At 47.9% G+C, this 27,431-nt stretch overlaps 1 protein-coding gene across 1 annotated transcript; it reads right to left on the reverse strand.

Moving 5' to 3' along the window:
- Nucleotides 1–15,088: 15,088 nt before the first annotated feature.
- On the reverse strand, nt 15,089–27,084 carry LOC109786665 (metal tolerance protein C4). Its single transcript, XM_020345240.4, has 13 exons — nt 26,609–27,084; nt 26,449–26,506; nt 25,742–25,874; nt 25,579–25,634; nt 25,241–25,355; nt 25,070–25,127; nt 24,868–24,986; nt 24,527–24,646; nt 17,657–17,758; nt 17,506–17,578; nt 16,481–16,548; nt 15,505–15,565; nt 15,089–15,422 (listed from the first exon to the last, which is right to left on the reverse strand). The coding sequence occupies exons 1-13, from the start codon at nt 26,904–26,906 to the stop codon at nt 15,298–15,300; spliced, it is 1,386 nt and encodes a 461-aa protein (XP_020200829.1). The 5' UTR covers nt 26,907–27,084; the 3' UTR covers nt 15,089–15,297.
- Nucleotides 27,085–27,431: the final 347 nt, after the last annotated feature.

The raw sequence follows: 27,431 nt of genomic DNA on the forward strand, positions 1-27,431 counted from the left end.
CTTACCCAAAAATGTCATCCCAAAATTGGTTTTTCCACCGACGAAACACTACTATTTTGTTCCGCATGAAAATTGTCAAGCATACTTGGGACACTAACATTAATATCCACAAAAAATTCAGGTTTTTTAACATTTAATAAAACGCCCCTCCCAGATACCTTATTTTTATAAATGTAACACAATAATACTTCCTCCATTTCTTCTTACTTCACATATGATCTTTAGAACCGTAACATTATTGGTGTTCTCGGCAAGGCCCTTATCTCTTAGTTGCGATCTAAATCGTCCTAGTAAAACCATAGATCATGTAAGCTTATGTACTTTATTACGTGACTGGGAGAGTTCATGTCCCAATTTTTTTATATTCTTCTTGTTAGCCTCGATTCCTCGAGAATCTTACCCGCTTCTACACTGAAGTATACCTGACCATCTGTCGGGTCAGGCCTAACAAAGCCCGAAGTAGAAAACCTAGACACGGACCTAGCCTGGGCCGGCCGTCGGGCCTAGTTTTCAGGCCCAAACCCAGCCCATCAGTGAAAAGGCCCGTTGGGCCTCGAGCCGGGCCTCTTCCATAAAACACAAAATATGGCAAGCCTGGGGCCGGCCCGGCGTGTCCTTCGGGCTCAAAACTTAGGCCCGGGCCCAGCCTGAAGTGTCCTTTGGGCTCAAAACTTGGGCCCAGGCCTGGCCCGCGGGCAAGACCGGGTTGGGTCGGGTTGGGCCGGTCGGGCCGGGTATCCCATGGCAAGGTATACACGGAAGACACACTTGGTGGGGTTCTGCATGATTCAATAATTTTGTCTGTTCTCAATGGTTTGGACGAGGTCAGGGGTAAGATCCCTTCACGATCAAGTCATCTATTGTTGAGGATATAGACCTTAGAGTCATCCGCCAGGAGGGGCCGGGTTACTCTAATGGTCATTGCCAGAAGCCCGACGCCAAGCTTAAAGACGGTGGGCCGAAGATGGGCTTAAGACCCGGATATGGTTTAAGGCCCGTAGTTACAATCATTATTATGGTAGAACCTGTAGTGTAAGGCAAGAATAGTTAAGAGTCCGAGCCGGACACTCTTATGAGCCGGCCGGGACTCTGAGAGCTGCAGGGCGTCAGCCTCCCTATATAAAGGGACGACCCGACAGCGGCTTAGAGAGAAGAACAATCTCGACGAAAGCCAGGCATAGCAGTTAAGCTCCCTGGTCATCGAAACCCTAATCAATACCACCGCAAACTGGACGTAGGCTTTTACCTTCACCGTAAGGGGCCGAACCAGTATAAACCCTCGTATTCCTTGTCCCGCTTAACCCCTTCAAGCTTCCTAGTAGCGATGGCTCCACGACTAAGTCCTAGCTCGAGGACATCTGCCGTGACAATTCCACGACAGTTGGCGCCCACCGTGGGGCCAGCGCACGGTGGATTTGAGTTCTTGAAGGGCAGCTTCGAAGGGCTCAAGGGATACGCTGTGGGCCGGATGACCAAGAGTCGTCGCGGCAAGCTTTACATCGACGATGCAGACTGGGGCCCCGACGCCGGCTCAATTGAGTACGGGTACCGGGTCCCCTTCGGCGGAATTCATGTTTTCATCGGCAAGATTGGTGAGCCGGGCCTTGAGCCGGATCTCTGCACCGATCTCATCGAGGTGGCTCAGCGCGCACGACCCGCCCGGGCCCGTCCTGCCTTAAGGCATGCTTTTGTAGGGTGTATCCACGGAGGACTCTCTGATCGATCTGGATCTGGTGATGAGACGGCCGCCGACTCTGACGGCGAGTCGGCCACCGGTGAGTCAAACTCGTTGTATCAACTTCAAGATGACAGGCTCATGGGTTGTTCCGATGGTGACAGTGTTCCGGACCTATTTGAGCCGCCAAGCCGGGTGGGAATCTTTATGGCCGGTGCACAGCCTGTTCAGAACCCCGCGGCTGGAGTAGGAAACCCGGTGCCTTCTCCGGCTCAGGTACTGATGGATCTCACGGACAAGATGACGGCCCTGTTAACCGCCACGGTTGACCCGGCGGATCAAGCTCAGCATGATGCGGAGGTGGCACAGTTAAAATTGGATCTAGTGAAAGCTAAGGAGGACCTTGCAGCGGAAGGGATCAGGATGGCTGCGGAGAGGGCGGCTCTCGATGCCCAAACTCAGTTGATCCAGGCGCAGTCCTTCCAACTCATGATGGATCAGAACGCGTCCAATGAGGTCATGAGAAGGAGGCATCAAAAGACCCAATCTCGGCTCCCGCCGGTTTACGATCCACGCAACCTCTTCAGCACGCCAGGTGCAGGGTCTAGTAACCCGCCCGGGGTCATAGCGCCCAGGTCTGGGCCCCCTATTCAGCCACGAGTGATGGGGCCTCCCCAGGTGCCCCCTGCCCCACCTCAGTATGTGCCAACACCCCCGAGTCATTATAATAACCCGCTGGAGAACATGGTTGCTGCGGCAGCACGGCTGGCGGCTCTCCCAGTTGACGGCGACTCTCCGACGGCTATTGAAACCCGGCGGATCAGAGAACTCCTTCAGACGGCACTGGCGCAGCAAGAGGCGTACTCCTACAGCCGGGATAGGATCCACTCGACCCCTCGTCCGGGCCGGAGCCCGAGTTACAGCAGGCACATGGTCTCAGCGACCGGCTCAAGCAACGTCCGACGCCATGACCCGCCCCCTGGCCATGGCCTGGCTTATAACGGGGCCTGTCACGCAGCGGACCAAGACAGAGCACGGCAAGAGGCGGAGCAGGTGCCTCAATTGACGGCTTACCAGACCCCCCCCCCCGGCTTATCCGTCGACGTGGGTATCCCTACCAGGATGGGAGGTGTCCCCTGTTTAGTGCCGGCTATCTGCAATGAACGTTTACCCAAGGACTTCAAAGGCCCTAGGAAGGTGCCCAACTACACGGCTGACTTACAACCCGTAGCCTGGATCGAGAGTTATGAGATGGCCATGGAGCTACTGGAGGTCAGTGAGGCGGCAATGGCCAAGTACTTCACCATGATGTTGGATGGGACTGCCCGCACTTGGTTAAAAGGGCTACCACCGAATTCCGTCGGGTCTTGGGCTGAGCTGAAAGCTCGGTTCATCCAAAACTTCAAAGATACCTGTAGGTAGTCTATGTCAATTGTGGATTTGACTAACTGTAAGCAGCAGGAGGGTGAGTCTACGACACATTGGGTTCGCCGGGTTAAGGAGATCATACACTCGTCAGACAAGATGGATGCCGGCTCAGCAGTTTTAATGCTGGAGCAGAATTGTCGTTTTGTGCCCCTGAAGATGAAACTCGGGCGGCTTAAGCGCGACTGCAGTGACATGGGCACACTAATGGCGGCTCTTGTCAAGTACGCCGATTCTGATGGTACCAAGGATCCCCCTTCAGATGAGGAAAGGACAGGGAAGGGAAAGAAGAATGGCAATGGCAAGGGTCCTCAGCATAACCCGGGGAACCAAGGAGGAGGCAAGCGCAAGGCAGACGGCAGCCTAGAGTTTGTAGCCAACGCCAGCGCACAAGGCAATAACCAGCGACGCAAGGGGAGGCCCCCTCCCCGAGGCGGCGGGTCAGGACCAACACTGGAGCAGCTGTTGAATGAGCCTTGTCCAAGGCATCGCTCTAGAGAGAAGCCAGCGACTCATCTATGGAAGGATTGTGCAATCATGAAGGCATTTAAGAACTACAATGGCCTGGGCGGCGGCTCAGGCGCCGGCGGTTTTCATGGCCCGGGCGGCGGCTCAAATTCTATCCTCAGAACGGTCAAGGGGGCTTTAATCAGCAGTCTAGCCAGGGTCATCAGCAGCAGCAGGGGGGTTATCAGACCAATCCAAAGCAGCTTAGCGGGGGACAGTATCATGTGTTTACCACCAGTCTATGTAAACGAGATCAGAAGCTTCATAAGAGGGCAGTAAATGCCGTTGAGCCAGCGGTTCCACGCTACTTGCGGTGGTCTGAACAGCCTATAGTGTGGAGTAGGGAGGATCACCCTCCCCGGGTGGATAATCCGGGTCACTTGGCCTTAGTAATGGCTCCTCAGGTGGGAGGATATAAGTTCACTAAGGTGCTCATGGATGGAGGCAGCAGCATCAACATCCTCTATTATGAGACTTTCCGTCGTATGGGGTTGATTGATAAAAACCTCAGCCAGTCCAACACTATTTTCCACGGTGTGGTACCGGGTAAGTCGGCTTATCCGGTCGGCAAGATTGAATTGGAAGTGGCCTTTGGAGATGAGAACAACTACAGGGTGGAGAAATTGACCTTTGAGGTGGTCAAGATAAGAAGCCCGTACCATGCTATATTTGGACGGCCGGCTTACGCCAAGTTCATGGCACGGCCGTGTTATGTGTACTTACAGCTCAAGATGCCAGGTCACAATGGGACCATTACAGTTCACGGCAGCCGGAAGGTGGCCTTGGAATGTGAGGAAGGCGATGCGGCTTATGCAGAATCTGTTTGTGCAACAGAGGAGTTGAAGTTTTACAAAGATAATGTTGACCCAACAGACATGACCTCTCTGAAAAAGCCGACTACGGAAAATGAGCCGGCGATGAAATTTAAGTCGGCTGATGAAACTAAGCTCGTTGATTTTGTCCCAGGAGATTCATCTCAGCAGTTTAGCATCAGAGCAAATTTGGATCCGAAATAGGAAGGCGCGCTCATCGAGTTCATCCGTGAGAGTAGGGACATCTTCGCATGGAAACCTTCTGACATGCCGGGTGTACCTAGGTAACTCGCTGAGCACACTCTCAATGTTGATCCGAAATTTAAGCCGGTCAGACAGTTCCTTCGGCGGTTTAATGAAGAGAGGCGGAAAGCTATTGGTGAAGAGGTGGCCCGGCTCTTGGCGGCCGGCTTTATTGTTGAAGTCTTTCACCCAGAGTGGTTAGCTAACCCGGTGCTCGTACTCAAGAAGAACGGCACTTGGCGGATGTGTGTGGACTACACGGACTTGAACAAAACGTGTCCGGCTGATCCTTTCGCCCTTCCCCATATTGATCAAATTATTGATGCTACGGCCGGTTGTGCGCGTTTAGGTTTCCTGGACGCTTATTCCGGATATCATCAGATTAAAATGGCGGTTAAGGACCAGGAGAAGACGGCATTCATCACTCCCTTTGGAGCCTTCTGCTATGTGTCCATGCCTTTTGGACTCAAGTGTGCACAGGCGACTTATCAGCGTTGCGTGCAGAACTGTCTTCATAAACAGATTGGGCGCAATGTTCATGCTTATGTGGACGATATTGTGGTTAAGTCCATAAAGGAGGAAACCCTGATAGATGATTTGAGAGAAACCTTTGATAATCTCCGGGTCTACAAGATGATGCTTAACCCGGCCAAGTGTGTCTTCGGTGTTCCTGCAGGCAAACTCTTGGGTTTTTTGGTTTCTAACAGAGGCATTGAAGCTAACCCAGAGAAGATCAAGGCCATCACCTCCCTGGCTAAGCCGGCGTGTATAAATGACGTTCAGGGCTTGGCGGGTCGCATCGCTGCGTTAAGCCGGTTTATAAGCCGTCTGGGTGAGAAGGCCATGCCATTATATCAGTTGATGAAGAAGACTGAGAACTTTGTCTGGAATGATGCAGCTAATACTGCCTTTGAGGATTTGAAGAAGCAGCTGGCAGAGCCTCCAGTCCTTGCTGCTCCGGTTGACAAGGAGCCCTTATTATTGTACGTAGCGGCGAACACACGAGCCGTCAGTGTGGCTATTGTGGTGGAGCGCAAGGAGGAGGGTAAGGAGCATCCGGTTCAGCGGCCGGTTTATTATGTCAGCGAAGTGCTCATTGAGTCCAAGCAGCGGTATCCGCATTGGCAGAAGCTTGTGTATGGTGTATTCATGGCAAGCCGGAAACTTAAGCATTACTTTCAGGGTCATCCCATCACCGTAGTCAGCTCTGCCCCTCTTGGTGATATCATTCGAAACAGAGAGGCCACAGGGAGAGTAGCTAAGTGGGCTATAGAACTTGGACCTCATGGTCTCAAATACGTGCCACGCACTGCTGTTAAATCTCAGGCCTTGGTGGATTTCATCAATGACTGGACAGAGTCACAGGTGCCCGAGCAGAAGCCGGATAACACATATTGGACTATTCACTTTGATGGGTCCAGGCAGTTGGAGGGCTCGGGGGCCGGAGTTGTGTTAGCTTCCCCTAAAGGTGACAAGTTCCATTATGTGCTACAGTTGCTGTTTCCTTGTACTAACAACGCGGCTGAGTACGAGGCCTTGCTCCATGGTCTTCGGATGGCTAAAGAGATGAGCTTAAGCCGGGTAAGGTGCTTCGGCGACTCAGACTTGGTGGCTCAACAAGTATCAGGAAAGTGGGATTCCAAGGACCCTCTCATGGCGGCTTATCGCCGCGAGGTTGATGCCATTGCTGGGCATTTTCAGGGTTACCAAGTGGAACACATCGACCGCAGGAAGAACGAGGCGGCGGATGCTTTAAGCCGGCTGGGCTCTCAGCGAAAACCGGTGCCGCCTAACACTTTCCTGGACGTCCTGTATAGCCCTTCTGTTAAGTTGCCTACAGAGGAAGACTTGGCTGTCCCTGACCCGGAGGCACGACTGGTGGTGGCTCTCCATATCATACCAGACTGGACAATGCCATATCTGGCTTACATGACCCGGGGCGAGTTGCCTGAGGATGAAACTTTGGCCAGGCAAATAACCCGGCGGGCTAAGTCAATGATTGTTATCAATGGGGAATTGCATCACCGCAGTGTTACGGGAGCGTTTCAGCGTTGTGTTTCCCCTGAGGAAGGTCAAGAAATCTTGCGTGAAATCCATGAAGGGGATTGTGGCCATCACGCCGGCTCAAAGTCTCTTGTGGCCAAGGCTTTTCGTCATGGCTTTTATTGGTTGACGGCTCATGCTGATGCAGAGGACTTGGTCAGTAAGTGTGATGGTTGCCAAAGGTTCTCGCGACGGGCTCATATACCGGCTCAAGAGCTGAGGATGATCCCAATTACTTGGCCCTTTGCGGTCTGGGGGCTTGATATGGTTGGGCCCTTCAAAAGGTCCAAGGATAAGAAGACCCACCTTTTGGTGGCAGTTGACAAGTTTACCAAGTGGGTTGAAGCGGAGCCCGTTAGCAAGTGTGATGCAGCCACGGCGGTTCAGTTTATGAAAAGGTGATCTTTCGCTTTGGCTTTCCGCACAGCATTATCACTGACAATGGCACCAATCTCTCCAAAGGCGCCATGGAAGAATTTTGTCAACGAGAGCATATCCGACTTGATGTTTCCTCAGTAGCTCATCCTCAATCCAATGGTCAAGCTGAGCGAGCTAATTAGGAGATTCTGAAGGGCATCAAGCCCCGGCTTTTGGTCCCTTTGCAACGGACGCCGGGTTGTTGGGTGGAGGAGTTGCCATCCGTGTTATGGAGCATCAACACTACTCCTAACAGGTCTACAGGTTTTACACCTTTCTTCATGGTTTACGGGGCAGAAGCAGTCCTCCCCAGTGACATCCGTCATGACTCACCTCGAGTGGCGGCTTATGTTGAGGCGGATAATGAGCAGGCGCGCCAAGATGCTCTTGACTTGCTGGACGAACAACGTGATGTGGCAGCAACCCGTTCAGCGATTTACCAACAAGACCTGCGCCGTTATCATAGCCGCCGGGTTAAATCCCGGGTCTTCCAGGAAGGGGATCTCGTGCTCCGGCTTATCCAAGATCAAACTGATGCGCACAAACTATCCCCGCCTTGGGAAAGGCCCTTTGTGGTCAGCAAGAACTTACACAACGGGTCATATTACCTCATTGACGTCCGGGAGCACAAAGATTCACGTAAGTCGGAAGAAGAGACCCGTCGGCCGTGGAACATAGCTCAGCTTCGGCCTTACTACACTTGAGCCACCGGCTCTCATAATGTACATATTTCTCTCAGCCATGTATATATTATGATAAAGCAATAAAGCAGGACCTCTGTCCTTTTTCTCCTCCAAATGTGCATGTGCTTTCTTTGCAAGATCAACATGGTAACTTGAAGGAGGATCCGGCTTATGATCGTATTCGAATCTAGCCGCAGGTAATAAGGTCACGTGGGGGCTTCCTGTTCAAACATGGGTCGTATTCGAACCAAAGAGAACATAGCTGTCGATACCCATTTGATTGGCAAAGTGCCGAGCTCATTGGGAGGATTTCTCTGATCATATTTGAATCATAGTTTAACCCCTTTGAGAACCGACGTGGATCGTATTCGAATCAGCGTCGTTAAACAATTCTTAAAATCACTTGGGGGCTTCCTGTTCAAACATGGGTCGTATTTGAACCAAAGAGAACATAGCTGTCGGTACCCTCTTGATTGGCATCGCCACACCCACTGGGGGCTATATGATCATATCCGAATCTTAGCTTAACCCCTTTGGGCCGGGTCTCTGGTCGAATTCGAACCGGAAGCCCCCAAGTTCTTCTGCTTTATAACAAGTTTTCTCTGATTATGTCAAAGTGTGTACAGTCAGGTCTCGCTTGGCCGGTTTAAATTTTGATTTCCAGTGTTGGTTCAATACAATAGGTGTCATTAAAACAGATACACCGGAGTTAAGGTACCAACCTTATTACTCGGGTTATCTAAACCGGAAATACGCTGGCAGGCCGCTAAGTGTGTTATCACGGCTATATTAAAGACATAATTAAGGGTCAATCTTTTTGATTCATATCCGGGTTATATATCTAAAACCGATGAATCTCAGCGCGGTAAGCCGCCTAGAGACTTGCGATTTGTCCTTTTATGCAGGATAGTTCAAGTCAATTATTTGAGACTAAGGAGAATGAATGACCCGGAGAAATATCAAGAGACAACTTCAATAGACTTCAGCATTCAATATGTGCACGATGGCACGGCAAAGATAAAATGTTGCACCTACTCTATTACAAGACTCATCGAGTCCAAAAGGGTGGAGCATTGTTTGGTAAGCCGGCTGCAGAAGTTAAGACGCTTGCTGGGTGGAAGTCTCCGGCTCATCTCTTTCTTCTCCTCCGGCTGTCCCCAAGGTCTGGAAAGTCGACGACTTCCAGTCGATGCCGCTCAGCGCTTCGAATTGGGCTTCCTCGTCAATTAACCCGGCCGGGTCAATCTCCGGGGCAAAGGTGTGCTGACGAGCTGGCGGAATTAAACTCAGAGCTTCATAGCGAGGGGTTGGAATCCTCTGATTTTCCGCATTATAACCCGGCTGGTACTTGGTCAGATCCATGTCGTTTCCAATAAGAGTTGCCACCGGGCGCACGATCTTCACGCAGGCGGCGAAGTCTTTTTGGTCGAAAGCCGTGCCATCTTCCTTCAGACTTGGATAGCCGAGGGCGATGTCTGCCGGGTCTAGCTCCGGCAGGAAAGCCTTGGCCCGGCTCAGCGCGGCGATCGCTCCGGATCTCGCAGAGGCCCGTCGCAGCTCTTGGATACGTTGCGGGAGGACGACGAGCTGACGAAGAACCTCCGCCAAGTGAGTCGGCACCTCGTTGGATAAGGCTACCACAGCTAAGGCACGTTGTGACCCGGTGTAGAGTTGCTCCACCAGGGTGTACACAGCCTTTAGCTTGGTTACCACACTCTGGTTGAGGTTGGCACTTCTGGAACCTGTTTCATAGAGCAGGACAAGCCGCCGACCAGGGTGAGTTATGAGGCATTAAAATTGTAAACTGAATAAAAGCCGGCGGATGACTTACCGAAGATTGCAGCAACCATTTGAGACACTTGGCGCTTTAAGCCGGAGAGTTCGGCCGTCTTCTCTGACAGGGCCCTCTCCGCCTGATCAGCCCGGTTCACCAATGCGGCCTTTTCTTCGGCCCACGCTTTTCGTTCAGCATCAAACTCTGTCTTCAGCTTCTCTTGTGAGGCGATGCTGGACACGAACTTGGCATTTGCCTTCCGGGTCTCCATCTCTTGCATCTTCAGCCGGTTCTTAAGATCGGCAAGGTCAGTCTCAAGCTTCTTGCCAACAGCCTGTATAAATGTCCGGGTTATGGCATGAACAGTTACTATACAAATTTCAAGTCCCAAGTGTTTTCCAAGCAAAGACACTTGGCACTTGGGGGCTAATGTGTATCGAAGGTTCTTATCTACAAATTACCGGTTTAATTGGCTAAGCCGGAACTTCAGTCTACAACATATTCAATCATAAGTCGTTGACTTGAGGTCTAGCATGGTAAAAGTAACTACGCAGTAAGTAAGAGAACAGAAGGATAATACCTCAGATTTCTGCTGGATCTGGGTCACCATGGCAACCTCTGCGTCCCGGCTCTTGTGTACTTGGTTGATGTAGCCGGAGACGAGCTCTCCGATGCTCAGATTGGCATAGTCAGTTAGATCCAGACTGACCCGGTGGGGCTGCAGTACTTCCCCCTTGGCAGAGCACTTGGCCAGTGCCGTAGGCCTCCCCGGCTCAACAAATTCCGTCCGGGTGATTTCCACGTCCGGGTCATTTGTTGGCTGAGCCGAGCCGGAGGCCTCCGGGTCAGCAGAAGCTTCTACAGGTGCCTTGTCGATTGGAGCGGTGGCTTCGGGGGCGGAGGCAGCTGGCGGTTCTTGAACCGTCACCTCCGGTTCAGGCAAATCCGGCTCTCCGGCCGACTTGGTTTTCTTCGCCCTCTTGGTGAGCTTTGCCTGGGCACTAAAAGAACAACAAAGGTTAGTACAAAAAGTATGAGCAAAGATTAGAACAACATGAGATGGTTATCATTACCCGGGCACGGTCTTGAAAGTTGGCAGATTCGACTACATAGAATCGCCAGAAGAATGGGAAGTCTCCTGATAATTTGAGTCAGAGGAATTAAGCGGTTGGCGTATAACACCCGCAAAAGGATGAAAAGGGTACAATTTTGTGGTCACCTCGGTCCGGCGTTTCCTTGATGCATCAGGTAACCCGGAGGAGAGGTCAGTGTCCTTGTTGGTCCGGGTATGCCGCCGGCTCTCATGAACCTGTCGCTTCAAAATAAATTGAGGATCTTGGTAAGCTAAAGGATGGGAAAATCTTACTTTCCGGGCTACTCTTCGGGTTTTCAGCCGTGGCAAGGGCTCCGAGTCGGAGGAAAGTATTGTTACCTCTTCAACCACCGGGTTACTGGCTCCGGTGTCCTCCTGTTGATAAACAGCATTGATAAGGCGGACAGAGCTAAAACAACAAGTATAACAAGAGCTTACAAGTCTAGGAATTACCTCAGACTCGGAGCTGTCACTTAGCTGCAATAGCTCTGAAGCAGTGGGCCTACTTCCCTTCTTACGGGGGGCGGCTTTCTTGGCGGCTCTCTTCGCCTTTCTGGCCTTCTTGGCCGCGTCATGGTCATACTTGACCCGCCAGAACTTGTCGTCAGCCTGAAAAATACAATGATGATTTCTTGAAGATCCAGATGAAGGTTATCTATGGTTAAAGACAAAATGTTTAAAGCAGTGGCTTACCGCTGGGGCTGGGTTGGTCTTGCAGAAGGGGGCTAACCCGATCCTCCCGCAGTCTGCCAGGCTCTCGTTCAAGAGAGCCTTGGTCATCTCCTTTGCAACATCTTCTGGAAGATCGTTGCGGCTGTGTCTCTGGGGGTCATCCTTTCGTCCTGTGTACTCGCACATTAAGCCGGGGCGACGGCTTAATGGGATCACCCGCCAGGAGATCCAGACCCGGACCAGATCGATTCCGTTGAGACCATTGCCCAAAAGAGCCTTGATCTTGTTTATGGTGGGGAGTAGAGGCTGGCGCTCCGCTTGCGTCAGCTTGTCAGACAGTGGGTGTGTTGACTCCAGACGAGAGGGGCGAAAGCCGGGCAACGGACTTTCATCAGCCGGCGACGTGTCTTGGCAGTAGAACCACGTCAGATTCCAATCTTTGGGGTGGCTTGGCGGCTCTGCGTATGGGAAAAGGCAGTCCCTTCGCCGCTGGATGGAGATGCCACCTAACTCCAGACTTGGCCCATTGGCGCACTCATTCTGATGGTTCAAGTAAAAAAGCTCTCTGAAGAGCAGCAGACTAGGTTCTTCTCCAAGGTAAACCTCGCAGAATACTTGGAAGTTGCAGATGTTGGACACTGAGTTGGGTCCTATGTCCTGAGGCCGCAGGTCGAAGAAGTTTAGAACGTCTCTAAAAAACTTTGAGCCGGGCGGTGCGAAGCCCCGGCTCATATGATCCGCAAAAATCACTACCTCCCTGTCCTTTGGTTGTGGTCTCTCTTCTGACGGGTCAGGGGCACGGTAGGACATGACGTCCTTCTTGGGCAGATATCCAGACTTGACAAAATCTGCTAGTGTCTCACTGGTGACATTGGACCTCATCCAGTTGCAAGTGATGGAGGCTTTGGGAGCTTTGGGAGGCATGGTGAAAGTCAGCAATCTATGACAAAAAGGAAAACGTCCGGATTAATTATAAGCCGGAGGAAATCTACAGTTCAAAGTCAAGGTGGCGGCTTGTGAAGGGGACTAATGGTATATACCTAAGTACAGCGGGTTATTTAAGCCGCGGGGGTATTAAGAGTAATTTGATTGTCTACGGCCTTATCACAGCTAAGCCGGAGGATTCTACGGAGCATGGTTTTCTTTAAGCCGGAAGGTTCTATGGCGTGTGGTTTCTTTAAGCCGGAAATGTAAACCGTCGTGATTCAATGATTGCAGTTTTTTACTAAGTGTGGTAAAACAGGTTTCACACATTGCAGTAACTATTTTGGATCAAAATGGTCGGGCAAAAGAAAAGTTTCTAGACCTAGAAACGGACGTGAAGAAGTTCTTAAGCTCGAACAAGGCTCTTATGCAGTAAAACGAGGCTTACTTGGATTTGAGATGAATGCTAAACAGCCACCGCACTAGTTCTACCCTATGCTAAGATCAAAAAGAGGCAGTAAAATTCAAATCTATTGCGGGCCGCGAGGAACTACGAAAAACAGAGGAGAACTATGAAGCCCTAGTGCGGATCTGCCCTATGGAGTAGCAAGGACTCACCGATGCTGAAGAGGAGCGGAGGTTGCCGCCGTTTGTCTGGACCGAGTCAGGGTGATGCAGCGGCCGAGGTTGACGAAGACCGGGAGCGAGGCGGCGGCGGCAGAGTTCGAGCTCGAGTAGAGGAGCAGTGGCGCGAGGAGGAAGAAGGGTGGCGGAGAAGCCCGTCGGGCCGGCCTATTTATAAGGGCGAGCTCATAAGTGGGCGCGAGAATCAAGGAGTCCACGGCGTGGTTATCTCCTCACGAAACGCCTCGATTTTCGGGATGACAGTAAAGGTAAAGATCCGTTGCGGATCTGGCGGAGTAAAAAACGGGCTTAATGGAAGATGACGTCACGGCGGATTATCCGGAGTCCAGAGGATGACGTCACGCCGGGTTATGGTCTTCACACAATTGTAAGCCGGCGATTTTCTGTCGAAAGGATTGAAGATTGACATGAGCCGGCTCAAATCAATCTGGGGCCTAATGTTGAGGATATAGACCTTAGAGTCACCCGCCAGGAGGGGCCGGGTTACTCTAATGGTCATTGCCAGAAGCCCGACGCCAAGCTTAAAGACGGTGGGCCGAAGATGGGCTTAAGACCCGGATATGGTTTAAGGCCCGTAGTTACAATTATTATTATGGTAGAACCTGTAGTGTAAGGCAAGAATAGTTAAGAGTCCGAGCCGGACACTCTTATGAGCCGGCCGGGACTCTGAGAGCCGCAGGGCGTCAGCCTCCCTATATAAAGGGACGACCCGGCAGCGGCTTAGAGAGAAGAACAATCTCGACGAAAGCCAGGCATAGCAGTTAAGCTCCCTGGTCATCGAAACCCTAATCAATACCACCGCAAACTGGACGTAGGCTTTTACCTTCACCGTAAGGGGCCGAACCAGTATAAACCCTCGTATTCCTTGTCCCGCTTAACCCCTTCAAGCTTCCTAGTAGCGATGGCTCCACGACTAAGTCCTAGCTCGAGGACATTTGCCGTGACAATTCCACGACATCTATGTATACGTCTATATTATTTTCTTCTGCCTGTGGAATGCCCCCTGCATGGCGTGTTGATAGATAGAACCTACGTTTTCTAGTCTGAACGGCATGGGTTTATAAGCGCTGACAATATGGCGAGGCTAGACCGAAAATTTAATTCGGTGCCCGGGCTCATCTACACCCGGTGAACAGTAAAATCTAAAGAAAGAGCAGAAAAATTCAAACAATTCTAAAAAAAATTATGTTGCAAGATGAGCAAACGTGTGATGTTGGTGCAAAATTTCAGCTTGTTTGGACATTCAAGAAGCTCGTGTCAAAAAATACAAAATCCGGTGTGAACAGTGTTGTTTTCAAAAGTTTCTCATACACCTAAAATTTGTCTTTTTTGCGACGAGCTCTTTGAATGTCCAAACAAGCTGAAATTTTGCACGAACATCACACATTTGTGCATCTTGAATCACAAAAAAAATCAGATTTTTTTGAATTTTTTGCCATTATCTTTTATTTTACTGTTCACACTTGGGTGTAGATGAGCCCGTGTGTAGAATAGCCGCTTTCTAGGCTTAGACCCCCTTTATAAGGAAGAGTATCCATCCTCCCTTTATGCCGATCTTTTGGGAGGAAGAGGGCTCTTCGCTTTTGGTTGGGCTTGATGCGTCCAGGAAACATTCGAACTTATGCTGATGGACTAAGAACTGGGCCTGGGTTGCTAACAAACACTCAGTTCTTTTTTTACGGGGGAATAATTTGTATTACTCAAACCAGGCCATCTCGGTCTCTGTTACAAAGTTCCAACAAGAAATCCGGACCTAAGCCTAACCATACTTCAGTTCTGGACTCACTCCTACCATACGATGCCATTGCATCACTCAGTTCTCCAATGTTAACTCAAGCACCCATGACAGCGAATGCATCAAGTCGTCTCCCGGTACCTCCAAATCTCATGTATGGACAAAAGTGTTACTCTAATTCCGAACAGAAATGCAATGCACCCATATGAACAGTAAATTCCGAGCAGCTTATAGATAGATTGGTTCAATAGCATCCGTTGTTTTGAGTTGCTACTCGAGCTCATCTGAAACGCGGCGGCGAACGAACATGTAAATATATGGTGGCAAATGCGGTCGTGTTTAATTGCCACCCCATCGGCGGTTGGGTTGGAGGTTGATGGAGACGCTTTGATTTTGCAACAAATCTTGACAGCACACTATCTTTGCCGTGCCACAGAACATATTCAACACGTGAGCACCAAGATTATGTGCCCACTGACTTTCTTTAGGGCATTACTGTAAGCATCTCGTTCTTACATGGGAGACAATGGCCTGAATTACCAAGGGATAAAAAGTATCCAGAGGTCATAGAACAAATCAGATTGGCGTTGATCAGCAAGTGTGATCAATCAACCGAATATATCCATAAAAATGTAAAAAAATTGCTGCTCTAAACTGAAAGCCCGTCTGGGTTGTGCGCCTCGATGTCAACATGTCTGATTCCAGGCACAATCTTCTGTATCTCTGACTCCAGCCGATCCACTTCATATCCCAGAGCATCCACCACACCCTCACCTGTACAGGCAGCAGTAACGTGTGGCTTGTCAGACCATAATGACAAGCATACAAATTGCGACTAGAGCAACATATTGCATACCATACTCGGCCATAACCCTTCGTAGCTCCGCATCATCCTTACTCAACGAGGCCTCCCGGAACTGTAAAAACGAATCGACAAAAAATTATAGTGAAATGATATCGATGATCTATTGAGATTGGTGACCAAGAGAGGATGTTTGAAAAAGGAATAGCCAATATTAGCCATCATACTTCAAACCAACTTACTTGGATGAAACTTTAGCTATAAATCCCCCTTTCATCTATACCTTACCTTACTTTTTATGGAGGATTATTGAGATGCTTACATGCTGAGAGTACAATTATACATCATACGGGAGTTTGCACTTGAAATTTTCCCATCTTACAACGTGGACATGTTTTTTGAACTGCTCGAATACAATCATCTCAGAAAGGAATGCATCTAGTGCAACCCCCCCTCTCGTCTAAATGTGTGAATCAGAGATATAAAGATGGGTGGTGCAAAGATGCAGCTCATGCTGCGATACCAAGCAACTTGGATGAAACTTTTCAGTGTAAAATTATAAATCCTTTTCTCATCTACACGTTGTATTTTTGGGAGGATTATTGAGACCTATTATGCAAAGTGCACAAAATTGGCATTGAATTGAGGGCTTCCAATTGATATTTCCGCAGCTTACAACAAGGACATGCAGTTAATTCAATTTTTTATCACACCTAGTTAGCATGAGTGAAATACTAATTACACAACTCTCAGTAAAGGTAGATGTTAAGTTAAAGTCGGTGTCTTGAACAATCCACTAAACATCAATCACTGACTGACTGCTGACACTCTAGCCAAAGCTTGACTATACTAGCGAGAAGAGCAATAGAAAGACCACCTAGAATTTCGACAAAGAAATTGAGTGATTGCTTCAGCTTAAGATAATAGGCACATAAATTAGCAATTATTCACTAACCTGGCAACGGAGCAATACCAATATACTCATAAAAGAGAGCAAAATAACTACGTTACTTTAAAGTAAAAAAGACACCTGCTTTGCCCATACTCCACGCCCAGTCCTCTCAAGATAATTTTGCACCAAGACTACTCCATTGAAATCTGTGGGATGATTACGTCAATAAATTGTTAATACAAGATCAGAAATGTAAGAGGAATTTCAACAAGCGAGTATTGATGAGCTCAACATGTTAGCAAATATGGATGGGAAGAGTCAACAAATTAGCGAATTGTAAGGGCTACCCCTTGAAATATCCTTGGTATGCATACATGTTTTGCATACCATAATGCTTGTTTTTTATTTCGTGATAACGGATGAATACACATGCAGTAGTTTGGCACCCTCTTAGTATTCACTGGCACTCCACCCACTGCCTCTCCCCACACCCATAACTCTATACAACACTCTTCCTCTCATACGAACCCCAAGGGAAAATGCAGGCAAGTCATCGTCTCGTGGGGATTTCAGACATTAATTCCCTCAGGTAAGATAACGGTAAATTATGAGTTAGTGCCAACTGCAAAGTCATACGAACCCCGAGGGGAAAATCCTTTGCAGGCAAGTCATCGTCCCGTGGGGATGTCGGACATTAATTCCCTCAGGTAACATAACAGTAAATTATGAGTTAGTGCCAACTGCAAATTCATGGAGTTAGCTCACTAAAGTGTGTTCCTTCTTAATGGTCATACAATAGCCATACAGAAAGATGCTTGTAAAGCAATAGGTTCAAGATTAAAAAGTTAATAGATGATAGGGCCATCCATTGCAGATAAATAATATCAACTCGGTCATTTACAGCAAATTCAATTCATCAAATAGAAACAACCAAGGCTAACTATAAAGAGTGCTCTGTAACTATTAACTTCCAGAAAGAAACGTCATATACTAAGGAACAATGTGCCAATTCAACAAATAGAAACAACAAGGTTAACAAAAAAGAAGTGCTCCATAGTTATTAATTCAAAAAAGATACATGCTAGACTAAAAACTATGAACTAGAAGTGTCAATAAATTAAAATAATTGTAGGCTGGAATACGGCACATGATAAGAGTTATACCAATTTCTGCTTTGAATCTAAAGAACCCTGGCCCAATGACCTCACTTTTGCAATCATAAAGAGAATCTACAACCTGCAAGATGTAATAACATCAGCTTCATAACAAAGCTTCTGAGCATTGTACTATGAAATAAAGTCATCCGGAAGTTACCGGATCAGATTTCAGAAATTCAAGAACTCGCTGCATGTCATGATCATCAATGGCCCTACCAATTAAAGCATGCCTGTTCCTCTGGATGAGAAAAATCGCAACCTACAGAGATAGCACAATTGGTGAATCTTGCTTTGAAACAAGGCATGGGCAGGAATGAACAAACAGATGCAAACCCTGAACAAACCATCAGAGCAAAGATAACCCAGATGAAAACATATAGTGGTCATTTTAAGTATGGCCGATGGATTTTGCAGAAACCATTTGTGTGAAAATTATGGGTATACTTGAAGCCCTTATTCAGTTCCAATAGCATTTAGTGAAAACATTAAGGGCCTTTTCGGGACGAAGGAAGAGTGCAGGAAAACCAAAGGAAAGCGAATCCTGCGGTAGTGTTGCCTATTTTGGCGTTCGGGATGAAGGAAACCCACGTTACCGTTCCACCGGAAAGTTTTTCTTGCATGCGATTTCACAGGAAAACAAACATCCGCTCCTCTCCCATTTCTTCCGCGAGGGCCGAGGCGGTAGAAGGGAAAGGATGCCGAGGCATGCATGCAGGGACCCACATCATCTGTAAAAAAATACTTGATCTTTACACATTGAGGCCCACATACACAAACAAACAAACAACTTGGGACCCACATCAGCTGAATTCGGGCAACACCAATCGTGTGGTTTCCTGTAATGTTTTCACTTCCCATGTTTTGCATCTCTATTCCTTTTCATTTCCTCTGTTTAGTTCTAAAACAATGCTTTCGATTCCTCCGTTCCGAACAGGGCCTAATTGGCTGAAGCTGGTCGACAGTCATTGTAATTGTTGAACCGGTATGGGCTGTCTGGCCCATCTCACTTAAGCCCACAAGGCCCAGCCCTTGTGATGACCTAGAAAGAGGAGCTCCCAGTCCTCCCGTGAGTGCAAGGCTGCAAGCCGCCACAGACACCGAACCCACGCGAGCGACCAGACACGAGAGCGAACCCCATCTGAAGGTACTCCCCCCACGATTCAACATGGTATCAGATGCCGGTGACGGAGGGGCCTGAGGGCTGACGGGAAGGGGGCAGGCCACGGCGGTAGAGGCGCGCTGGAGAGGACCAGCGGGACTGCCGGCGGAGGTGCGCGCGGCGCTGCTTTCTCTCGAGGATAGGCGGCTGTGCACGTGCTGCGAGCACGCGACGCAAGGCACGTCGGGGCTGCTGCTGACGGCGGAGGGCCAGTGGCTGGCGGAGGTGCTGCGGAGGGAGCAGGGGAGAAGAAGAGGTGTTGTTAAGCTGTAGCTGCTGTTTGCTGTTGATACGGACTGAACGGCTGCTGCTGCTAGGTTGGACTGGGCAGCTGTTTCTGCTATTCTGCAGCTGCTGCTTCTTGAGGAGGAAGAGAAGGGAAGGAAGCTGCGGGAGGAGGAAGGAGGACAGCTGCTGGAGACTGCTGTTGTGGCTGCATCTGGAGTTGCGGCTGCTGCTGATTGCCCAAGAAGGAGGTTGCAGGTGCTGGTGCTGCTGAGGGAGATAAAGAAGAGGAGGTGCTGTGTGCTGCTGTGGAGCTGCACCTGTGGCGCTGCTGCTGTTGCTGCTGCTGGTGGTGTGCATTGCAGGGAAGGTGCTACTGCTGATTGGTGTTGAGGGCTGCTGCTGCTCTGCTGATTGGAGAGAAGGAGGTGGTTGCAGAAGCAGAGGAGAAATAAGAAGACTGAAATGGTGAAGGAATTGAAGAGCCTCAAGAGGAAGGTGGAGGAAATCCAGGCTGACAGAAAGAGGCAGCGACTGGAGGTGGTTGCAGAAGCAGAGGAGAAATACAACATGTCTGTGGCAAAAACTAAGAAGACTGAAATGGTGAAGGAATTGGAGAGCCTCAAGAGGGAGGTGGAGGAAATCCTGGCTGACAAGAAAACAGACGAGGGGGTGACACGTGAGAAGGATGCTCAGACTATTAAGTTGAGGGCTGAGTTGGAGGAGCTCCATGCTTTCATATCACGCATGAAGTTTGGAGGATGCAGAGGCAGAGGAGTAGATGATGCTGCCTATGGAGACTCTGCTCACTGGGCCTCCACTGATGAAGATAATCCGGAAAAGGCATCTCTTGCCACTAATGAGAATGGTCCAGAATGGGTTCTAGACTCTGGAGCATCTAAGCATGTTGCAGATAAATCCAGTGTGTTTGATTCATACAATAAGCATCCTCCTACTCACAAGGGCACTATACAAACTGCCGATGGTACAAAGCAGCCTGTCATTGGGGTTGGCACAGTACAATGTACTTCGAGCATCTCCCTATCCTCAGTTTTATATGTGCCAGCTTTTCCTGTCAATTTGGTCTCGATGAGTGCTCTCATTGATCAAATAGACTGCCGTGTGATTCTTGACAGGTTTGGTTGCTTGATTGAAGAGCGACAGACGAGGCAGACGGTTGGGACTGGCACCAGGCGTAGGGGGCTCTGGTACATGGACCAGGAGGTGCAGCCGGACTTGGTGTGTGCTGCGACCATGGAGGACAAGGAGAAGCAGGCGATGATCCATCACTGTAGGATGGGACATGTATCTTTTGATAAGATGAGCAGAATATTTCCGGATGTTATGTTTGGAATAGGCAAGGGCAAGCTGACATGTGATGCTTGCGAATATGCAAAACACACAAGAGCCACATATGTGAGTAAGGGGCTTAGGAGCATATCTCCTTTTATGCTTATTCATTCAGATGTATGGAAGAGCCCAGTTGTGCCAATGCATGGAATGAAGTACTTTGTTACCTTTATCGACTGCTATACTCGTATGACTTGGATTTATTTGATGCGTCACAAGGATGAGGTGTTTAGCTGTTTTCAGAATTTCCATGCCTTGGTGAAGAATCAGTTTAAGGTGGAGGTGCAGGTGATCAGGACTGACAATGGCACAGAGTATGTGAACAACACCTTTTGGGCCTTCTTGTCTGACCAAGGGATTCTTCATCAAACTTCTTGTCCGGACCCCCCCCCCCCCCCCCTTTCTTCAGAATGGAGTAGCAGAAAGGAAGAATCGACATATCCTTGAGGTTGCTCGGTCGTCGATGTTTACCATGAATGTGCCCAAGTTCTTGTGGAGTGAAGCTGTTAGGACAGCCACATACTTGATCAGCCGGACACCTTCAAGGATACTTAGCATGAAATCTCCGTGTGAATTGTTGCTTGGAGAAAATAAGTTTGTTGTTTCCCCAAAGTTGTTTGGCAGTACCTGCTTTGTTCGTGACCACCGACCTTCTGTTGGGAAGCTAGATCCGCGGGCAGTGAAGTGTGTTTTTCTGGGCTATGCTTCTAGTCAGCAGGGGTACAAATGTTGGTGTCCCTCTGAGAAACGTAGATTTGTAAGTATGGATGTCACCTTCAGGGAGTCTGAGCCATTCTATGGCGAGCCAACAGATCTGAGTCTGTTGTTTGCAGAGCTTGACCACCTACACTCTATGAAAGATGGTCAAGAGGGGGAGAAGGCTACTCATCGTGATTCTGAGGGTGCTAACACTGATGGTGATGTGCAGGCTCATGTCCAGCCAATAGTGGGTACAATTCCAGCTGGTACTCCCATTGATGATGATGTGCAAGTTCAGGTCCAGCCAACAGTGACGATTGGTACTCTTCATATTCCTATTCGGGATTCGTGGCAGAAGAGTCCCTTAGTGTACTCACGACGGCAGCCACAGGTGCCACAAGTGCATAGCTCATCCGACACTCGTCTGGTATATTCACGGCGGCAGTCACAAGTGCAGGGGGAGCAGCAACGTAGTGATGCAAGCTCATCTGATACAGTGGAGCTGCCTATTGCGTTGTGGAAGGGGACACGTGAAGCGGCAAAGAAGGCTTTACCACCCGATGCTTTTGATGATCATGACATTGGAAATTTTGCGTCGCACGAGGCTCTGTCTCCTTCCTATAGAGTGTTTGTTGCCTCTCTACAAACAGTGTCAATCCCAAAGGATTGGAAGGCCGCAAAACAAGATCCAAAGTGGCGTGAAGCGATGATAGAGGAGTTGGAAGCTCTGAAGAAAAACAAAACGTGGGTGCTAACCACATTGCCGACAGAAAAGAAAGCAGTGAGTTGTAAGTGGATCTATACCGTGAAGCAAAATCCTGAGGGGAAGGTGGAATGATATAAGGCCAGATTGGTCGCCAGAGGATATAGTCAAACTTATGGAATTGACTATGATGAGACGTTTGCTCCCGTGGCAAAGATGAACACGGTAAGGATATTGGTCTCCTGTGCTGCAAACTTTGGGTGGAAGTTGCATCAATTAGATGTCAAGAATGCCTTCTTACATGGTGAGTTGCACGAAGAAGTGTACGTGGAGATACCACCAGGTTTTGGTACTTCAGAGACCACGGGGATATGCAGACTGAAGAAATCCTTGTATGGACTGAAGCAATCACCAAGGGCATGGTTTGATAGATTCAGACGTGCCGTCCGTGGTATGGGGTATGGTCAGTGTAACGGTGACCACACGATGTTCTATAGGCACTCTGATCGGAAGATCACCATCCTTGTTGTTTATGTGGATGACATTATCATCACTGGAGATGATAAGGAGGAAATAGAGAGATTGAAGGGCTGTCTGAGCAAGGAGTTTGAGGTAAAGGATTTGGGCAACCTAAAATACTTCCTTGGCATTGAAGTGGCTCGGACAGAGAAGGGAATCTCTATGTGCCAACGGAAATACATCTTGGATCTCTTGAGTGACATGGGCATGATGGGATGTCGTGCTGCCCCTACTCCGATTGAAAAAAATCATCAAGTGACAGCACAATCAGGAGAGCTAGTGGATAAGGAGGATTATCAGAAATTGGTTGGGAGGTTATTGTACTTGTGTCATACCAGGCCTGACATTACGTATGCCCAAGGAGTGGGCATCTTGATATTGTGCACAGAATCCTGAGATACTTGAAGGGGACTCCGGGTAAAGGGTTGTGGTTTGGGAAGAGTGGACATCTTGAGGTGGATGGCTATAGTGACTCTGACTGGGCTAGTTGTCAAGATGATAGAAGATCAACTTCTGGCTACTGTGTGTTTCTGGGAGGAAATTTGGTGTCATGGAGAAGCAAGAAACAGCCTGTTGTATCTAGATCAACAGCAGAAGCTGAGTGTAGAGCATTATCTCAAGGGTTGTGTGAGATGCTCTGGGTGAAGTACGTACTAAGCGAGTTGAAACTTCTGAGGAAGGGACCTTTGAAGGTGTGGTGTGACAATCAGTCAGCTATAGCCATTGCTAATAACCCAGTTCAACATGACAGGACAAAACATGTGGAAATTGATCGCTTCTTCATTAAGGAGAAACTTGATGCTAGGATCATCAGTCTTACTCATGTCAAGCTCTGGGCAGCAGTTTGCAGATTGCTTGACAAAGGGACTGGGAACGAAGGACTGTAACTTGGCTTGTGACAAGATGGGGTTGATAGATATCTACCACCCATCTTGAGGGGGGGTGTTGAACCGGTATGGGCTGTCTGGCCCATCTCACTTAAGCCCACAAGGCCCAGCCCTTGTGATGACCTAGAAAGAGGAGCTCCCAGTCCTCCCGTGAGTGCAAGCCGCCACAGACACCGAACCCACGCGAGCGACCAGACACGAGAGCGAACCCCGTCTGAAGGTACTCCCCCCATGATTCAACAGTAATAGCCTGTTTATAGTTCTGCATAAAAAAACAGGAAATTGTGGTTTTTAAAGCTTATAAGTTTATTTTCAAGTGAAACTAGTTGTAGTTATCCTAGTTTTATCCCATACTAACCAAACCAGGTTTTATAGTGTTAGGCTAACAAACATGTTACTCTGGCATAACTTTCTCATGGGTTATTCACAGGTACTCCCTCCGTTCACGATGTTCTAACTTTTTTCTGAATCAGATGTATATAGACGCATTTTAGTGTGTTTGTTCACTCATTTCATTCCGTATGTAGTCCATATTGAAATATTCAAAAGATGTTATAATAGTGAACGGAGGGAGTAATAAATAGGAAGTGTTGCCTCACAGTATCAATTCTCCTTAGTTTACCTAACACTAGAGCATGGATAGCATACACAGCTTCACTATGAAACCAAATGCAGGATGTGTGTGGCAAGTGATACAAAACAAAAGTGAATAAACCAGCAATCAAATAAAATTTTGCACCTCTTACAAAATAAAAGTTTAATAGAACATACTTCAGACTTAACGCAATTAACAAAAAAATATACATCAAGAAACATAACGCCACTATAGCAGACTAGCGGTGGCAGTTATGAAACTTTTGGCCTTAGAGCTTCACAAATCAAACAAATGCAGTCTATGCAGCGTGCCACTTCAACAGATAGCACATATTGCTTGTCTGAGTGTTATAACAGCCAAGATACTGTTCTATCTGGCACACAGATGAATATAGCATCATTTGACACTTTCTGGCAATAGATTGAAGCTAACAGATCATAAAAACAATAAAGAGATGAGAAAATTCTACAATCTGATAACATACCACGATGAGTCCATGCCATAACAACAACAACAACAACAAAGCCTTTAGTCCCAAACAAGTTGGGGTAGGGTAGAGCTGAAACCAACAAGATCTCACAACCAACTCATGGTTCTAACAAAGATAATTTCAATAAGGAAATATAATTGGGTAGAGGGTTCAAATGGCGGAATGTGTGGCTTTGCTTCAATGCGAAAACATGATGATATTCATTTCAATTTGTTTCAGATTCTCATGAAAATGTGTACAGAAAATATGGCAAAATTGTCAGTAGGGCAGCATTATTCAAGTACAGAGCACAAAACAGTACAAAAATACATTTGCATTGACTCTTCGTTTGTACAAACAAAGCAAATATAAGCTGACAGAAGCAAAATGAAAAAAACATGAAACGGAAAAATTAGCATACCATTCCAAGTAAGTTACCAACAATGATGGAACCAATTGGATCATAGATGGGGTTTCCTGTCATTTGAACAGCCACCAAAGATGCTGCTGCAATAGCAAGACCTGTAACAGCAGCACCATCCTGTCGGACAATTATTGGGATATGAGAAGGAATCAAGGAAGTTAAGAAGTACGGAATAAATGGTAACGGGTAAGTAAAGAAGAAATATGATTAAGATGGCAAATGCAGGCAACTACATTAATCATAAAAAAGGGCACAGATGCAAGTTCAGGATTTCAGTTGCAGGAGGTGATTGGACTACAAGAGAGAGGTACTAAGGTAGTTTAGAACACATTACTCACTTCAGTCATAACAGCAACTGAAGTTGGATCATGACCACGCCAGATGTAGTCTCTGATACTCATTCCTTCTGTTGCTGCACCTTTCTTAACAGCCTTTATAGCAACAAGAAGTGAAGCACCTAGAGAGACAACAGCATCTGTCAACTAGAACCATACTAAATAACTAAAACAAATAAAGAGAACAGGTTTTCGTAAATAACACCTTCAATTAGGATCGACCCACCAATCACTAATGCAGCATAGTGAATGTTCTCGGGAGGCTGTGTAATATAAGTATAAGATATGAAAACTGTACTTGGGATAAGATTTGATGATAAAATGGAATGTACATGCAAAATTCTCTACTGAATCAAATGATACACTGGTATCATACTTGAGAACTCCACAAGTTCTGAACTCCATTCACAATAGTAGCACCTGAACCCAAGCAAAATATTCCAACCGCGGATATCAAAGACCATACAAATCTTTCTTTTGAATAACCATAGCTGCAAAAGAGATTAAGCTAGGGTAAGCAATCGTTAAGTCAAGACACAGGGCACCACATCAATTTATGTCATATATAGACAGTCTTATCACTGGTTCTCTAGAGACTATTTATTTATTATACAGTGATTAATACCAGGGTTCTTCCTTATCACTAATAGTCCAGTAAAAAAGGGAGATCTTTGTTGACAAAGCATGCATTGAAAATCAAAGAGTTATACATACGGGTGTAGAGCATCTGGAGCACGTCTTGAACTTCTCAGACCATATGCAAGAAGAGCCTGAATTTTGATAGGCAGTTAGTCTCTGGGTATGATACTTCACTCCAGGTCAAGAAATAGACAGGAAAAAGAGAAACACGAACTTAAGTTGCAAAGGGTAAAGTTACCTGGTTAGCAAAGTCTGCCACCGAATGTACTAGCTCAGCTAGCATAACATGACTAGATGTTGAAAACCACACACCAAACTTCAGCGTGAAGACAAGGAAATTACACCAAAGTGCCGTGTTAACCGCTCGATGGCTGAGATCAAACCAACAGGAGTTGCATGAAACGAAGTGTATATCAATACAGATCCTTGAGAAATAATTCAAGCATGCAACAATAATAAATTAATGGTCACTATTTTGCAAATAATTGCTAACGCAAATATTAAATAACTCATATGATAATACACAAAACTGAATACCCTTAATGACAGTGCGATGAGTGTTTCATAGAGAAAGACCATCATAGATGAAAAAAAAACTATTCAGGTGGATCTTCTTCCTCGGTTTGAATGGAGGAATAGCTTCCATCTGTCCTCTAAAATGGAAAAGGTACATATTCTACAATATTTTCCTCTCAAGCATAGATAGCATCATCACTCCCATCACAATCGTTACTCTTCCATCATTGTAAATGGAATAACATTTCTGTCCAGTCACAATATAGAGGCAATAGCATTTCTGTCCAATCATAGCACATAGGTATATTCCAAGAGCAATTAAAATGGTTCCTTAAGAAAAGCATGGCCGAAACATGCAAATCCATCAATTGATTAATAGCAGTGTGTCAATTACGCAGTTTTTAGAACAAAAAGGATCGTCCGAATTACCTGTGCTCATCGTCGAAGTGTGTCTGCTTCTTGGTCTTGGCGACACGCAAAGAATAACCTGCGGCCCAACAGGAACAGCAACAATACCAAACGTCAGATGCCTCAAAAAACCCCAGAACCAGGACACGGACAGGAAAAGCGAAGGGGGCACTGATCTTACTGCGGGAGATGGTGAGCAGGACAGGGGGCGCGTCCGCGACGGTGCCTCGTGGCGGTGACGCTGCCGGGGGTAACGTCCGCCACCCGCGGAGGCCAAGGAGGCCGGGGGCACCGGATGCGGAGCCGAGGAGCGGGCGAGGCGAGAATGGGGGAGGCGGGGGCGTTGGGTGTCGATCCTCGCGGTCGTCGTCGCGGCGGAGGAGGTGGTGGAGTGGAAAGGGCGAGGGGACGAGGGGGCGGGACGAGGATGAGAGGAGGCGGAGGCGGAGGGCGGCAGCGGCGGCGAGAGGGCGGCGCATTTAGGGATGCCGGCCCCGCCGGTGGTGCTGTTGCTGCTGCCGCGGGCGTGGCGCAGCTTCCATTCGAGAGAAAGCGATAGAAGAACGCAAAGGAAGGAGAGCTAGGTGGGTTTGGGGGATTCTGGGTGCACCGTGGGCTGGACTGGGCTCGGCGTTGGGAGCCGAAAAGGTGAAAGACGAGCTTGCAAGTTAGGGTTCGGTTGTCTCAAAAATAAAGTTAGGGTTCGGCGTCCTGTAAAACTAGGCTTTTCCTCGAATAAAAATGTGAAATTAAGCTCTTCATGTAAAAACATGTTAAAAAAGTTTTTTTTCAACACAATACAGACGCAAGCGCTCATATACACGCGCATACACTCACCCTTATAAACGCACACACGTACACCCTACTCCTATGAGCATCTCCGAAAGACTGAGCCGGCATATCATCTTGAAATTTACGAAGTCACCGTAGTCACCTCGTCGTTGACAGGAACGTCTCCTCCCACTTAATGCACATCGCCGGAAATTTTAAAATAAATGCGAGTA

The sequence above is a fragment of the Aegilops tauschii genome, chromosome 2 (assembly GCF_002575655.3).
Source record: "Aegilops tauschii subsp. strangulata cultivar AL8/78 chromosome 2, Aet v6.0, whole genome shotgun sequence".
NCBI lineage: Eukaryota > Viridiplantae > Streptophyta > Magnoliopsida > Poales > Poaceae > Aegilops > Aegilops tauschii.

What these genes read in the sequence shown, in the direction of transcription:
- LOC109786665 (XM_020345240.4), bottom strand. Translation starts at nt 26,906, where the DNA reads ATGCGCCGCCCTCTCGCCGCCGCTGCCGCCCTCCGCCTCCGCCTCCTC. An exon ending in TGGCAGACTTTGCTAACCAG is followed by an intron (nt 25,635 to 25,741) that starts GTAACTTTACCC and finishes ATCAAAATTCAG; the next exon opens with GCTCTTCTTGCATATGGTCT. An exon ending in TGGGTCGATCCTAATTGAAG is followed by an intron (nt 24,987 to 25,069) that starts GTGTTATTTACG and finishes TTGTCTCTCTAG; the next exon opens with GTGCTTCACTTCTTGTTGCT.